Below are 15,733 nucleotides of genomic sequence, written 5' to 3' on the forward strand. Positions count from 1 at the left end.
CCGACGGCCACGGAAGGCTTGTTGCCCTGGACAGGGACAGGAGTGTACTGAGGAATACCGACGGCGACGGAAGGGCCGTTGGCAGGAACGGGGGTGTACTGAGGAATACCGACGGCGACGGAAGGGCCGTTGGCAGGAACGGGGGTGTACTGAGGAATATCAACAGAGACGGAAGGCTTGGGAGCCTCGCCAGTGGGCTTCGGGGGGACGGCAGTGGTCTCGTACTCATGGCAGCCTCCCTTGCAAGAGGTGATGGTGACGGTGCTGGTGGTCAAGGTTGTGATGACCGAGGTGCCGTGAGTCTCAGTGACGGGACAGACAGTGGTGGTGGTGAAGGTGGTCAGGGCCTTCGTGGTAGGAATAGAAGGAATCGAAGAGGTCTCGCCGGGGTGCGATGGGGAAGGGGTCGGGCAGCTGCCGGGATGAGCGGGGTTACATCCACCCGGAACGCTTGTGGTGACTCCGAGGAAAGGAACCGAGCTGCTGGGGGTGGGGCAGGATCCTGGGTGAGCTGGGTTGCATCCACCCGGAACGCTCGTGGTGACTCCGAGGAAAGGAACCGAGCTGCTGGGGGTAGGGCAGGATCCTGGGTGGGCTGGGTTGCATCCACCCGGAACGCTCGTGGTGACTCCGAAGAAAGGAACGGAGCTGCTGGGGGTGTTTACAGGGTAGCCGGGAGCAGAGCTGGTTGGGACAACTGGCATCGAAGAGGTGGCTGGGATGGATGGCACAGAGCTGCTCGAGCAGGGCGTGGAGCTGGCTGGGACCACGGGAACAGAGCTTGAAGAGACCACGGGGACGGAGCTTGCTGGAACGACAGGCATGGAGCTCGAGGGGATCATAGGAACGGAGCTCGAAGGGACAACCGGCACAACTGGCTTCGAAGAGCTAGGAGTTGCAACAGGGTACTCAGGGTAGACAGGCGCGCTGCTGGAGGGCTGGTTTACTTGGTAGCCGTACTCGGCGACGGGAGAGGCAGCAACGGCGCCGATGATGGCCGCAGCGACGAAAGAGTAACGCATCTTGAAGACGAATTGACCGTTGTTTTCGAAGATTAAGTATTAAGTACAAGAAATCTGGAGATAGACTGAAGCGAGAGTGTCTGTCTTGAGAAAGCTAGGAAAGCGAAGGTAGTGATTAAAAAACTGATGCTGTGATGAGATGTATTAGAGCGAGGACGAAGGAAAGTTATATAGGTACTGAGAACCTCCTGAGCATCCGCACGCTTGTCTGATAGCTGACGTCGCCATGGCCAACGCTCAGTTACTTACGAAGTGACATCTTGGACACAACACGAGGTTCCATCTTGGGAACACGATGGGCACGGTACATCAATAGTGTCGATGCTCAAATTGGATTGCTCTAGCAGCACAATACCTGGTCAGGAGCGGCGTGGCGGAAGACACAGCCCTACCTCCTTTTGGTCATGGCGGCAAGGAGGCGTCTGGACCGGCTGTGTCTATTTATGGTTTTGTCTTGCTCATTTGGGTGTTAGCGCATGCTTATAGTCCACTCATCGGCACTCTACGGCGACTGTCACCTCACTTGCGGTCGTCACAACACACCAGCGCCCTGCACAACTCCCGACTCCCGAATCCACGAAATGACGACTCTTCGTTCCGGAGCTACCACCGCTGCCGCCATGTTCTCCCTCGGCTCTGGGCTGGCGGCTGTGGCTAACCGCAACGTTCATGAGATCGCCGGCGCTATGGTGTTGGCCGACGCAGCCCTTTCCCCGCCTTTCCTGTCCAAAGCTTTTTCGCAAGTTCTGCGACCATTCTGCATCCGGCTGGTGACAGCAGTGGGCCCTCTCTGCGCCGTCTGTCAGTCGGAGATACTCATCCGCTTATTTTCCAAATATTGACTCTTGCCCTGACTATCGCCACTTATTCTGACCCGCATTAGTGTACGAGGCCATGTCTTTAACCGATTAAGCAAGCTACGCGCAAAACAAGCAATGCGCCATCACCGTTATGGCGATGCGATGCATGGTTGTGTTGACGTGAGCGTTACACTACGGCTGCTGGGGTATCCCGATTTGTCGAATAATCAGCACCAGCAGTGGGCTGAGCAGCCACACTCAGATGCAGCCTCACAAACCCAAATATCCGCCATCAGCATTTTCTCTGAGACACGGGAGTCGAACGCGAACAAGCAGAACTTTTTGTTCAATGTTGGGCCTCTTTACTGCCACTACTGGTGGACCCGTATCCGCCTGCCCGTAATGCAGATAACAGCGCGTCTGGTGGGGGTTTCGTCGTATTCCGTTGGCTGATAATGGCCCCCCTACCTGTGCCCCACAAAACGTCCAGAGAGGATGGACCACACAAACCCCGCGAGTGGCTGCATAAAGATCGCGGTAGGTAATCTTCGCTGTGCATGTTCACCCCATGCTCAGGAGTCAGAACCCGCCGAAAGGGGCAAATGCTTAGTTACCACAAGCTTCTGACCAGGCGGAGAACATCCCAAGGCAGTGGAGTCTAGATTTACCAAGGCCAGCTTATACAACGGGCCAGCTTTTGACCACAGATCGAACCAGCCATCACTGTGCTGACAACCAAGATAAAATGTGTCTTACAGACGTAGGTGATTACGAGCAGATGAGTCGCGATGCGAGATGCCCAACGCTTCGTCAAAGGGTCAATCCAACTGGAGAACCACTCGTCACATGAGGGAGCGCCGCCCAGTCTCGTGCAGGAGATGTCGGCTTTACAGCAATGCTCCGAGCAGCATCAAGTGAATGGCTGGGGACAAACAGCGGCTCAGATGCTGTACGAGACCACCTCACACTCTCGTTCGGCTGACACAGCTACAACAAATCGACTGCCTTTGGCTGGCTTGATGAGCTTATAGGGTCTATTGTCCCGCATGCTCTCCCCAGCTTCACCACAAGGTCGAACGAAAACCTGAACCTGGTCGCGCTCTGCACCAAAAATAGACACTGGTGTGAAGACTAACCTTTCTGGGGCTGACTTATGTACACGAAAAGTCCAGCAGTAGTTCAACATCGTCATCGCGCCTTGTTGACACGCCGTCCTGCAAGTGCTACCGACAGTAGCAGCAGCGGCAAAACTCTGCAGCCTCGATTTTCCACGAAACTTTTCATCGTCCCACATAACCCAGTGGGGGAAAATTTTGGCGCTGAAGCAACTGATATTAGGTGAAGGAACGGGCGATGCAGATTTGATGGCGTGCGCGAAGAATCGCTGCCGGAACCGCTTCGGATTTCTCTATCAAACAGAGTTGATACGACGAAGCAACACCACCAGCACCAAATCACGGCATGATCTGCCGGCACGTCGTGCTCTAGAGCCTGAATCCACTCAACTTGCAACTATATTGTTACCGTATCAACACTGCTGCTACGGAGTTTCCCCGTTGAACTCCTCCCTCAACAGTCCACAACGGCAATATCGATGTCCTCGTACTCATTGTTGTTCGGTTTCAATTAACGATCGAATCGAGCTGGTCGAGTGCTAGCATGTGACTCACTGCCACATTAATGGAATCACCTAAGCGCTCGGTGAATACAAGGTTTACGAACTGTCGATCAATGGATGTATCTTTCGCTTGACATCAGTAACGGCGAACGACTGAGCTCACATAGCTTCGATATAGGTGGTGGAGTTTTGAGTAGCTCAAGCTTAACATGATCCACAAATTGTGGAAAGATGATCGGCTGATTGTCATTGTAAGATCAAGCTCTGGTGCGTTGGTCCAAATGTCGTCAGTGAAGTAGCCGTCAAAGATCCCCGCACCTGTTTCACATTGGAGGAGTTCCCCTTCGTAGTCGATGAGGCTCTCTCGTCGCCACTCGAAGCACTCTGGGAAACAGCGATGATTTGCGAAGTCGATCGAAAAGCTAGATGCAGCCGACTACGGCTCATTCTCTTCCTAGACAGTCGTCACATATTTTGTGGTGGTCACTATACCATAGTCGGTGGGCTGAGCGGTAAGGAGTGTTAGCAATTGATTGCCAGCAGCACCGATAACGTTTAGACGTACGTCAGGATCAATATCGTCGACTCTTACATGCATCTCGTCCTCGGTTCCATCTGCGTGTCCATCAATCGACACGTCCGAGCTACGAGCAATAATTTCTGCATGCTCATGTTTCATCTCCAGGAGCTGATCGAAAGAAGCACAAGGAATTGTGGCATCTGCGACAGGGCCAAAGAATGGCGCGGCGTTCGATCCTTGGAAGCGGCACAGTAGATCATGCGCATCAAAAGTCGGATCTACATCGTTCGATGCTGTCTCGTTCGATGCTGTCTTCATACCATCGTCGAAGCCGTCGCTGTCAGTACCCTCGTGCTTGCCCAGTAATCGGTCGATCTCATCAGGGAGGCCCAGCAGATCTCTAAGTGTAACACAAAGCTCTTCTCGTGAAGACCGCAGGTTCTTGGGAAGTCCGAGCTTTTGTGGCAGCTAATCAACCTAGAGTGGTGATGTGTCTTCGCCCTGGGCCGCTGCTGCAAACAAGATAGCGGCATCGAGCAAATGAGTATGCAGCACATCCTCTCGGGTTAGTTGAGATACTCGTCAACGAGGTTTAAAGGGCTTACAGTGAGGCTGCAAAACAACTTAACAACATTAACGTACTCCACAAGCGAGTGGCTCACACAAGCGAGTGGCTCACTTTTGCCAAGACTACACCAACACTACAACTACTTTACAATATTACAGCACACAACAACAATATCATGTACTACACAGTATATTGCACTAATCTACAGTACTTTGCGCATCTTTCTTACACGTTGTCCTGTTATGCCCTGCCTTGCCACATATGCTACAGTGTCTTAATAACTAAGTGCTGCTATTAGCGCCTCCTCTCTTCTTTGCCTTCTTCCTATTACTACAGGCCTTAAACTCCTTTAGAGTAGTTAGCCACACTCCCTTAGCAAAGGTTAATACCCTATCTTGCTATAATTGCTTTCTTTTGTGTAATTTATAGCGTATAGCAGCCTTGTTAGCTACCTAAAGGTTAGCAACCTAGTTGCGCACTAAAACTAGTAAATGTGCTATTAGCTCTGCGCCTTTAGTAAGCTAATTAAGGGCGTTAACTATTAATATTAGTAAGCTATTAGCGTGTCTCTAGATCCTCTCTTAAATTAGCTTTAATTAAGACCTAAATTCTAGGGTGTTGCTTAGTGTCTTAGACTCCTACATGCTGTTGTCTATAATAGGTAGTGTTAGCGTGCGTAGCTGTACTTTAAGCTTTAATATCACAGCCTCTAGGTTAAATAGGACTAGGCCAGCGCCTCTGAATCCTCCCTAGATGTTGCTCTTAGTAATTGAAGCATTAAAAGCAGCTTTGAAGCACAGCAAGAACTTAAGTTTAGTGATGTGAGTGATCTTGCTCTGCATCAGCTGCTTGGCTTGGCGGCTATAGGCCTTCTTTAATAGGGAGAAACAACCCACGTCAAGCAGCTGTAGCAGATAGGATGAGTGTGGGGGCATACACAGAGTGATAATCTTGTGCTCCTTACAGTACTAGTGGAATTTAACTAAGTTGTGGCTCTTGTGGCCGTCTAGAATAAGCAGTTAGTAGCTGCCAATAGTGCGCGCCTTTATGTGCTTATTAAAGTACTTTAACTACTTAACTCTAAGCTTATTGTTAGTCTAGCTGCTGTTAGAGACACTAATAACCTAGTTATTAGGTATACTAGGCTCCTTGTACTAGGCTAAGAGGTAGTGCTTGCTAGAGAGGATAATAAAGGGTAGGATAGACTAGCCCTTTGTGCAGATGCCTTAGATAATGCTAGTCTACTCTTAGTTGCCCTGCTGCACTGTCTTTGGTCTCCCTTAACGCTCAGAGCCTGTAACAACAGCACTAGTAGATATAACGCCTATTATAAAGCTAGATTTATTAAAGTTGTAGGTGTCTTTATCTAGGATACTATACTTAGCTTTAGTATTCTCTATAAGCTAGAACTAGTTACTAATTACCTTAGGATCCTTATATAGCGCTCTCTTGTAGTTATACTTATAATTAAACTTAACTTTAAGCTCTAGCTAACGTTTAACAAAGTTAGTAGCCTAGTTCTTGCTAATAGGGGTCTAGTAGCGCTTAGCAGGCAGAGAATTAGCTATACCCTCTACATTAGTGAGTTAGGGTGAGAATCCTTGCTTATCTAGCCTTAACACGTGCTAGATAATTACCTCCTCTTTAGTGCTAACGTAGATTATCACCGAGCCGGCTATATCACCGAACCGGCCACTTTCTCTTGGCACGACCACCTTTTACCCTAACACAACATGCCTTAACAACAACAACTTTAGAATACTACTAGAGAAGGCAGAGTTATCCTTGCTATCTAGGCCTTCTACGCTAGCCAATTTTGCAGTATCTGCAGCGCTGCTAGAGCGTTGAACATACCTTATTAGCAGGTCTCTAATTGCCTTTGCAATATTATGTTTTGACTAGATATACGCGCTAATTGCTAGAAACTTACTATACTAGAGGAGCAGACAATTATCTAGTATATACTTAACCTTAATTCGCGAGGATTTGCGCCCTAGCTATGTAAGGTGGCAGATATGGCTAATAAGATACTTAGTGTGCGTGGTGAAGAGCCTGTTAGCAAACTATAGGCTAGCAGGCTTGTGACGCGTTTAGACAAGCTTAAAATAGCCTTTAATTAAGCTAAGGATAGACAGAGGATACTACAGGAAGATCCTAAGATAATTAGCGCGTGGTTTAAGCTAGTAGAGGATACTTAAGTTAAGTATAGCGTTTGCAACAACAACGTGCACAACTTTAATAAAACTAGGTTCTAGATAGGCGTTGCTTTGTCTTTAAAGGTTGTAACAGGCTTAGAGAGACGTGCTTGGCTAGAGCTTGTTCAGCTAGGTAATTGCGAGTGGGTTACTGTTATCTAGAGCATCTGCGCTGCTGGGTATGCAACCCCGCCTTTTATTATCTACAAAGGACGCGTCCACATCTCTGCCTAGTATAAGGAGACAGATATACCCTACAATTAGAAGCTCTTAGTCTCTAAGAACAGTTAGACAAACAACATGCTTAGCCTTAAGTAGTTAAAGCACTTTAACACGCATATAAAGACGCGTTAGGTAGGAGTGTATAGGCTGCTTATCTTAGACAGCTATAAGAGCTATCTTAACTAGGAGTTTAAGGACTATTGCCTAGAGAACTAAATCCTTACTCTCTGCATGCTACCTTACTTATTACACATCCTCTAGCTACTTAAAATAGTCTGTTTCTTGCTGTTAAAGCGTAAGTACTCCTAATATATTTAAGACTTAGCATGCTAACACATCTTCTATATTAATAAGGAAGGCTTCCTACTAGCCTTTAGGGACGTGTTCCTTAATATGTTTACAAAGGTTAACTGCTAAAAGGCCTTTAAGGTATTAGGGCTTGTTCCTACTAATGCGTAGGTAGTGTTAGATTGCCTTAAAGTGCAGCTGCATACCCTACTAGCAGTACCTCTACCTAAAACGCTGTGGTAATCTAAGACACTAAGCAATACACACAAGTTTAGGTCTTAATCTAAGCTTATAAGCAACTCCTTCTAACAATTACTAAGTGCAGCGCAAGAGGGGTTCTTAAAGCTTGTAAAAGGGGCTAAAGAGATGCTGCACAAAAACGTCCTTATTAAGGCCCGCATGCAAGAGCTTGAAGAGCAATTAGTAGTAATAACTAAGAGAAAATCACGTAAGAGAAAGCAGATTCAGCATAGTGGCACACTTAAGTATGGCCTAGCAGCATCGCGGGTAGCTGCTAAGGCGTGTGTAGCAGCTCAGCTATCTAAGAAGACTTAGGGTAGAGGTGGTTAACTAGGAGCTTAGTCAACTGTTCAGCGCTGTAGGAACTGCAGTAAAACTAGACACAACGCACAAACGTGCTAGGAGGGTATAGAAACATCTTCTAAATCTAATGCAAGCACGCAGTATGCTAGGTCACTGTTTAATAGTAAGTAGTTGTAGTTGCAGTAACTTGTGTTAGTTGTGCTAAGAGAAAATGGCCGGTTCGGTGATATGGCTGGCTCGGTGATAATCTACGTTAGTTATCTTAATTATGTTAGGCTTGCAATCGCGTTGTGGAGAGGTTCTAGCAAGTTAGTGACTAAGTGTCCTTTAAGACACGTTGTAGATGGCTGCAGCGCGTTGCTAAGAGAGTGTCGCGTCTTAATAGATAGCCTGAAGAGCAAGCTGTACTCCTGCTTCCTTTGAGGGTTTGATTGTGTTGTTACGTTGAGGCATTGTAGGTAGAGTGAAGTTTGGTGTGGTCTTGGCAAAAGTGAGCCACTCGCTTGTGTGAGCCACTCGCTTGTGTGAGCCACTCGCTTGTGGAGTACGTTATTAGAAGCTATTTAGTAGAAATAGAGGATATACCTTGTAGCAAGTGTGCTTCTTATTACAGCAGGACTTACAGAACAGCTTGCTATTAAAGATACAAACCTAATAGTGAAACTGTCACACGATCGAGCACCTCAATTGAGGGTGTGGAGCTTGCCGGCCCGGATAAACCGGGACGAGCACCTCCGGGTCTAGACCAGAAGCTCGTTTCATCCGTTCTTCGTTAACGAGCTACCGGATAATCGGCCAGCTGCTCGCTTATCCAGGATCACGTGATCCACACATATTTCCTATGTATATAAACCTTACTTTCGTGATAGGATAGATAGCCACTGATCAAATACTTTCGATCACCTGAGTAGAGTCCCACAGGCTCCGTGACAGAAACACATTGTTAATGCAAGCCTCTAGATTAGGCAAAGATGCGTCTAAGGCAAACTTAGAGCTGCGCTTAGTGACAGTCTGCAGAAAGGTAAGCATCTTAGCAAGGAAGAGCTCCTTATTGGATGCAGTCAACACGCTAGATAGTAGGGCACTAGAAGCAACTAACGCCCTTGCGTAACAATGCTTCTTACTAACTTAGTAGGAGACTTCTCCTTTATAACATTAGCTGTGGTGAGGTAAAGGTAGGCTGGCGGATGGGTAGAGTAGGCTTTTTTTTGTTTTTGCTTCTAGCTCCTTAAACAGTAGAGATACGCTTATGTAATGTATATTTCGATAGATGCAGGGAGGGCACAGCTAACAAGGTCACCTTCGCGCCAGAAAAACAAGAAATAATCCACCTTACCTAACAAAAGAGCAGCTACGCGCCACCCTGTGTGGTAGACAAGTAGCTTACAGTTAATCTAATCTTACTAAGCAGGTTAAGAACCTAGCCAGCCCTCTAATAGCTAGGGATCTAGTTTAACTGCAAGCTCACCTTTAAGCGGCATGTAGCCACGCACATGTAGTAGTCTGGCCAAAGGCCAATTAAGGATATCTACTTCCTAACAGCTTTTGCTAAATAGCATGCACAAGTTAACTAGACGTCTAGTTAACTGCGTAGATAATATATATCTAGCTTAAGCCAAGCCGGCTAAGCTAATGTAACCGGCTAGCTCTAGCTCTTCTTTAGCTTTCGAGTCTAGACCGTTACAGCACAATGCAAAGGCGGCCAAGGTAGCCTATTACATCCGCAGCCTAGCAAACTTGGCCCACAGACCACTAGCTAGCTCCCTCTGCAAGGCCACTATAGCCTGCGTATACCTGTCTCTTCTGTATAGGGCTGAGTGCTAGTACAGAGGCTAAACTAAACCTCTATGTATACTTAAACCTAGCAGACTAGCATAAGTTAGCACCTATGTTAGGTAGCACATAGCTGTTACAGACAAAACACTAGCGATAGCAGTAAGAGGCATCCTCCTAGTGTAGTGAACAACCCCTACTGCTACTCTCTTCTAAGACGCCAGACTACCTTCAGCTGCTACTGCGCTAGAAGAAGCTAAACTCTGTTTTGCAACCTATCTACGCACTATAGATGCAGAACACCCACTAGCTAGCTGCACAGTAGCTGTAAGAATGAGCATAGGCTAGATAGCTAGAAAGCTGCAACAAATGCAGACCAAATTCTAGTATCTAGGATCTCTTCTGCCTAAGATACCTAGGACAATACTAACATCCCCTTACTACTTACCTAGCTACTAAACAGACCTAATACTTAGAATAGATAAAAAGATAGTAGCTAAGGTATTTAAAGAATAGTAGGCTTAGCTCCTACTATTAGATATTACTATCTTTTTAGATAGCTCTAAACAGTACACAAAGGAAGGAGAAAAGTAGGTTACCTACAGCTTTGCAGTGTAATAGGGCAGAAAACAACTGTAGACTAGACATGGATTACTCTACCCTACCTTACACAACTTTAACGTAGAAGTAGTAGGAGTATAGAGGGTCCTCTAGCATATTATAAGATAACTAGCCCTCAACACTTGCTAAATCTGGCTGTGCATAGACAGCACCTTAGTTATAGTGCCTAAAGGGCAGCGCATCCCCTACCTCTTAATAGGCCTTCCTAGAGTGCTATAGTGCTATAGAGACACACGACGTCTCTGTCAAATGGGCCCCTAGACATCTAGGCATTAAAGGAAACAAAGCAGCCAATACATCGGGAAAAGTTTTTCAAAATCCAGCCTAGACTAGCTGTTGCTGACAGTTGTGGCATGGTCGTGCAACAGCTGTTCAACAGCCCCAACAGCCCTAATTTGCGCCTAACAGCCCTAATTTCGCGCTAATATTGCTAACAGCTAAAATACTAAGTGCCTATATTTAATAAACTTAAAACAATGTTATAATATTGTTATATAGCTGCTCTTAGTGCTAGCACTAGCATTAAATATTTAAAAATTACAAAATTTTACATATAGATATAGCGAAATTGTAGCTTTAAAATAAGCAAAAAATTATTATTGTAGGCCTACTACAACGCAAGTTATAGAGTGTTGAAGGTTTGTTTGTTAAAGGTTTGTGTTTTGAAGTTGCGACAGCACACCATAGCAGCTGCAGCTGCGCCAGCACACAATGTATCAGCTGCAGCTGCAACAGCACACGACGTAGCAGCTGCAACAGCACACAACAAAGCACCTGCTAACAAGCACACACTACAGAATAGGCAGGCCTAGGCGTAAAATTCTTGGTTTACCTACTATTCTTAAATAATATTCTTATATTTTCTAATATTTAGGCTACTAGAGCCCTAGCAAAGAATCTTAACTTAGTGTCTTAGTAAGGAATATTAAGCTTAAAACCTTCTACACTTAATAACTATTCTATTACTAGGCCTATAATATTATTTAATAGCTTATCTTAAAGAGGAGACATAGTAGTATATTAATATAATAAAAGTATAACGTACTCCACAAGCGAGCTGGCCACCCAAGCGAGCTGGCCACTTTTGCCAAGACCACACCAATACTGCACCTACTTTGCAACATTACAGCACACAACTATAATATATTATACTACACAGTATACTAAACTAGTCTGTAGTACTCTGTGTATCTTTACTGCATGTTCGCGCGTTATGCCCTGTCTTGCTACATGTGCCACAGCGCCTTAGAGACTGAGTGCTCCTATCAACACGCAACCTCTTCTTTGCCTTCTTCCTATCACTACAGGCCTTAAACTCCTTTAGAGTAGTTAGCCACACTCCCTTAGCAAAGACTAGAGTCCCCTCTCGCTGTAATTGCTTCCTTTTGTGTAATTTACAACGTGTGGCAGCCTTGTTAGCTGCCTGTAGGTCAGCAACCTGGTTGCGCACTAAAACTAGTGAATGCGCTATCAGCTCTGCGCCTTTAGTGAGCTAATTAAGAGTGTTAACTATAGACATTAGCAAGCTATTAGTGTGTCTCTAAATCCTCTCTTAAATTAGCTTTAATTAAGACCTAAATTCTAGGGTGTTGCTTAGTATTTTAGACTCCTACGTACTGTTGTCCACAGTAGGTGGCGTTGGCGTGCGCAGCTGTACTTCAAGCTTTAATAGCACAGCCTCTAGGTTAAGTAGGACTAGGCTAGCACCTCTAAATCCCCCCTAGATGTTGCTCTCTGTGATTAAGGCGTCAAAAGCCGCTTTAAAGCACAGCAAGAACTCAAGTTTAGTGATGTGAGTAATCTTGCTGCGCATCAGCCGCTCAGCTTGGCGGCCATAGGCCTTCTTTAACAGGGCAAAACAGCCTACGTTAAGTGGCTGCAGTAGGTGCGACAAGTGTGGAGGCATACACAGGGTAATAATCTTGTGTTCCTCGCAGTACTGGTGGAATTCAACTGAGTTGTGGCTCTCGTGGCTGTCTAGAATAAGCAGCTAATGGCTGCTAACAGTGCGCGCCTCTGTGTGCTTATTAAAGTGCTTTAACCACTTAACTCTAAGCTTGTTATTAGTCTAGCTGTTGTTAGAGACATTAAGAACCTAGTTATTAGGTATACTAGGCTCCTTATACTAGGCAGAGAGGTAGTGCTTGCTAGAGAAGATAATAAAGGGTGGGATAGACTAGCCCTTCGCGCAGATGCCTTAGATGATACTGGTCCACTCTTAGTCACCCTGCTGCACTGCCTTTAGTCTCCCTCAACGCTTAGAGCCTGTAACAACAGCTCCTGTTAATATAACACCTATTATAAAGCTAGACTTATTAAAGTTGTAGGTGTCTTTATCTTGTATGCTATACTTAGCTTTAGTATTCTCTACTAGTTAGAACTAGTCCCTAATTACCTTAGGATCCTTACACAGAGCTCTCTTATAGTTATACTTGCAATTGAATTTAACTTTAAGCTCTAGCTGATGTTTTACAAAGTTGGCAGCCTAGTTCTTGCTAACGTAGGGCTGGTGGCGCTCAGCAAGCAGAGAATTGGCCATATCCTCCACATCAGCAAGCCGGGGTGGGTATCCTCGCTCGTATAGCTTCAATACATGCTGGACAATCACCTCCTCCTTAGTACTAGTCATCCTTATCATGTTGGGCTTGCAATCGCGTCATAAAGAGGTTCTAGTAAGGCGCGTGCCTAGGGTGCTTTAAGAGACCTAGTATATTGCTGCAGCGCGTCGCACGCTTAGTGTCGCGTCTTGCTAAATAGCCTAGAGGGCAAGCTGTATATATGTTTCATTTAAAGGCTTTTTTACGTTGTTGCGTTGAGGCATTACAGGGAGAGTGAAGTTCGGTGTGGTCTTGGCAAAAGTGGCCAGCTCGCTTGGGTGGCCAGCTCGCTTGTGGAGTACGTTAGTTTATTAAGTAGAGCTACTATTATAGCAGGATTAGGAGTTATTGTAGCTATTGCAGCTGTTAGGACTGTTAGAGCTGTTAGCTTGAAATTAGCTAGACATTGAATACACATTAAATAACTGTTGTAGGCCTACAAGTCCTACTATTGCCCACAGTACAATGCCACGATTTCCTAATTTCGACAACGGAAAAACTTTTCCTGATGTAGGCTAGCAAACCTAGAAGCCTACTACCCATTACTCCCTACTAGAAAGGCTGCTGTTTATACACTAGCAGGTATTAAATCTATTGCTTGCAAAATATTGCACAATACACAGCAGACCTAGTAGTCTAAGAAGAAAGAAAGCCTCTCTACATAGTATAGAAGATAGGAGCTATGCTACTTACTTTACAGTAGACTACGTGAATTAGACCTACTAAGAGCTACCCTAGCTAGACTGCTCTTAATTTAATCTATACACAGCAACTTCACGTAGTACTACTAAAAGTTTAGGTACAACAATGTAACACTTACCTATTGTCGCAGCAGATATCATGCCTATTTTACCAGCCAATTCAGGGGTACAAACGTATGTACATTTTGCCTCTATTTTGGCTGCAACAGTTATGAGCCCTGACGCTGAAGCTGCGCAAGCAAAGATTGAATGGATTTTCGTGTTCCATGGGTGACCATAGCCGAGCCTTGGCATGGTACCTGCTCTGTTGGCGTGCTATCTGCAGCAATAGAGCATCACGAAGAAGGATTCATCTATTACTCAGCACATTAGGCATTCTGCTGTGTTGTGTCACCTCCAATCATGCGGTCCTAGTTAGACGTGAGGGGGTGTGTCGCAGCAGATATCATGCCTATTTTACCAGCCAATTCAGGGGTACAAATGTATGTACATTTTGCCTCTATTTTGGCTGCAACACCTATTTATACAGACGTAATAAGACGCTAGAGCACCTTGCGCTCTACTGCAAGACCCTAGGAGCCTTTAGCTAATAGCCACTTTAAACCTTCTATACCACTATCTAGCTAGAGCAATAGCCTAGCGTATACTGCCGCGCTAATTAGGGATCTAGAGGCTTTTAAAGCCTTTGTCTAACTTACACAGTACTACACTAAGGTCTGCCCCTAGTAGCTTACCCTATACTGCAACAGCAGCAAATAACTATACTCTTTCCTTACTCTCCTTCCTACTCTTCCTCTCTCCTACTTCTCTAGCACTTAACTGCCTCTAAACACACACAAGGGATCTACCCTTAATATACATATATAGCTTAGTCTCCCTAACTAGACAGGGAGCTGTAGTTCTAAAATAGTAGTAATACCTGCGCAGGCAAGAAATACTTTCTAAGGTAGTGGTAGCACTGTAATTCTATAGCTTAGCACGTTGTATATGCCCTTTAGGAGGCAAGATAATAGACTTCATCCTCATCAACTAGACGTAAAATGAATACCAGCCAACCAACCAACTAACCCTGTGAACGCCAACGTTATACTTAATAGATTCCGCCACACAAGCCCTGACAGCTCAGAATCAGTCTCCTCTAGTTCTACAGCTTATTCTGCAGAGGACTGGCTCAAAGCTTGCACTACCCTTCAGGCAGAGGTGAAAGATTCACGCAGTGCAGGCGCGCGGAAGCTGGGTCAAACTATCCACCATCTCTCAACCTAGGTAGAGCTGCTTAACAACGAGCTGAATGGCATACGTAAGAAGCTATACCAGAAGAAGAAGCGTCAGAATCAGCCTGTAGGGCAAATGGATTTACAGCAGCACCAGGAGTATCATGGTAGAGCAATAATGTGGTCTCCTCAGGCCTTCCGGGAGGCGCGCGCTTGTATAGCTATTACAGAACAAGAGAAGTAAGCAGATGATCTGAAAAAAGCAGAGATGAAGCACTTAGCTGCTGCCAACAAGCTCTACACTAAGAAGATTGCAGAAGAAAAGCGTGTAGCAGCTGCAAAGGCAAAAGAGGTGCCTGATCATGAGCGTGCTGAGGAACGCGCAGGCATTGATGCGCGCAAAGAGCAAAGACGCAAGAATAAAGAGGCTTACAACGCTGCGAAAGCTCTTAAATTATCCTAAAGAGGCAATTGTACAGCTTTAAAAGCTTCTACAGTTAAACAGAAGCCTGCGCGTCAAGGTGTGGGTGCCCGTAGTCATCCAAAGCCTGCAACGCCTCCTCCACCACGCCCAACTATCACCACACGCAGTGGCCGCACCGCCACTAAATATCAGTAACTTTGTATTAGAAACTTTATTGCTCAGGTCTATAAATAAATCCACCATAATATCTCGTGATAATAGCCATTGTATGTGGATCTACAGCCTCAAATTCGTGATGGCCGTACAGGCTCGGAGCGGGCGTTCGGTGACTCCGGGCGTTCGGTGCACGGACACTGTACCGTGTCCGTGCGCGTGATGCGCGGATTCGCGTGATGCGCCGAACCACCTTAATGAGCACCTGCAAAAATGAAGCTATAGAGCCGCATACAATAGCCATTATCACGAGATTTTGTGGTGGATTGCTCCATAGACCTTTGCGACAATATTCTCTCATACAAATTAATTATATAGAGTTGCTGTTCGGCCGCTGCGCGTGGTGTGGGTGCGAGGTGCTGCAGGAGGCTCAGCAGCATCAACCCCACGCGCAGCACCCACAGTGCGACGCTT

General features: G+C 46.0%; 2 protein-coding genes across 2 annotated transcripts in view; one reads left to right on the forward strand and one right to left on the reverse strand.

The window, feature by feature from the left end:
* The window catches only part of M421DRAFT_336131 (uncharacterized protein), a 2,417-nt gene extending 1,093 nt beyond the window's left edge, over positions 1-1,324 (reverse strand). The window contains exon 1 of the mRNA XM_033589422.1: positions 6-1,324. Coding sequence (XP_033443134.1) covers positions 6-1,022 — 1,017 coding nt within the window. The 5' untranslated portion in view covers positions 1,023-1,324. The remainder of the gene's footprint in view (positions 1-5) is intronic.
* Positions 1,325-14,510: 13,186 nt separating this feature from the next.
* M421DRAFT_336177 (uncharacterized protein) lies at positions 14,511-15,154 on the forward strand. Its single transcript, XM_033589423.1, has one exon. It carries the CDS (start codon positions 14,951-14,953, stop codon positions 15,143-15,145), a length of 195 nt encoding a protein of 64 aa, XP_033443135.1. The 5' UTR covers positions 14,511-14,950; the 3' UTR covers positions 15,146-15,154.
* Positions 15,155-15,733: the final 579 nt, after the last annotated feature.

The sequence above is a fragment of the Didymella exigua genome (genome assembly GCF_010094145.1).
Source record: "Didymella exigua CBS 183.55 unplaced genomic scaffold M421scaffold_58, whole genome shotgun sequence".
Classification (NCBI taxonomy): Eukaryota; Fungi; Ascomycota; class Dothideomycetes; order Pleosporales; family Didymellaceae; genus Didymella; species Didymella exigua.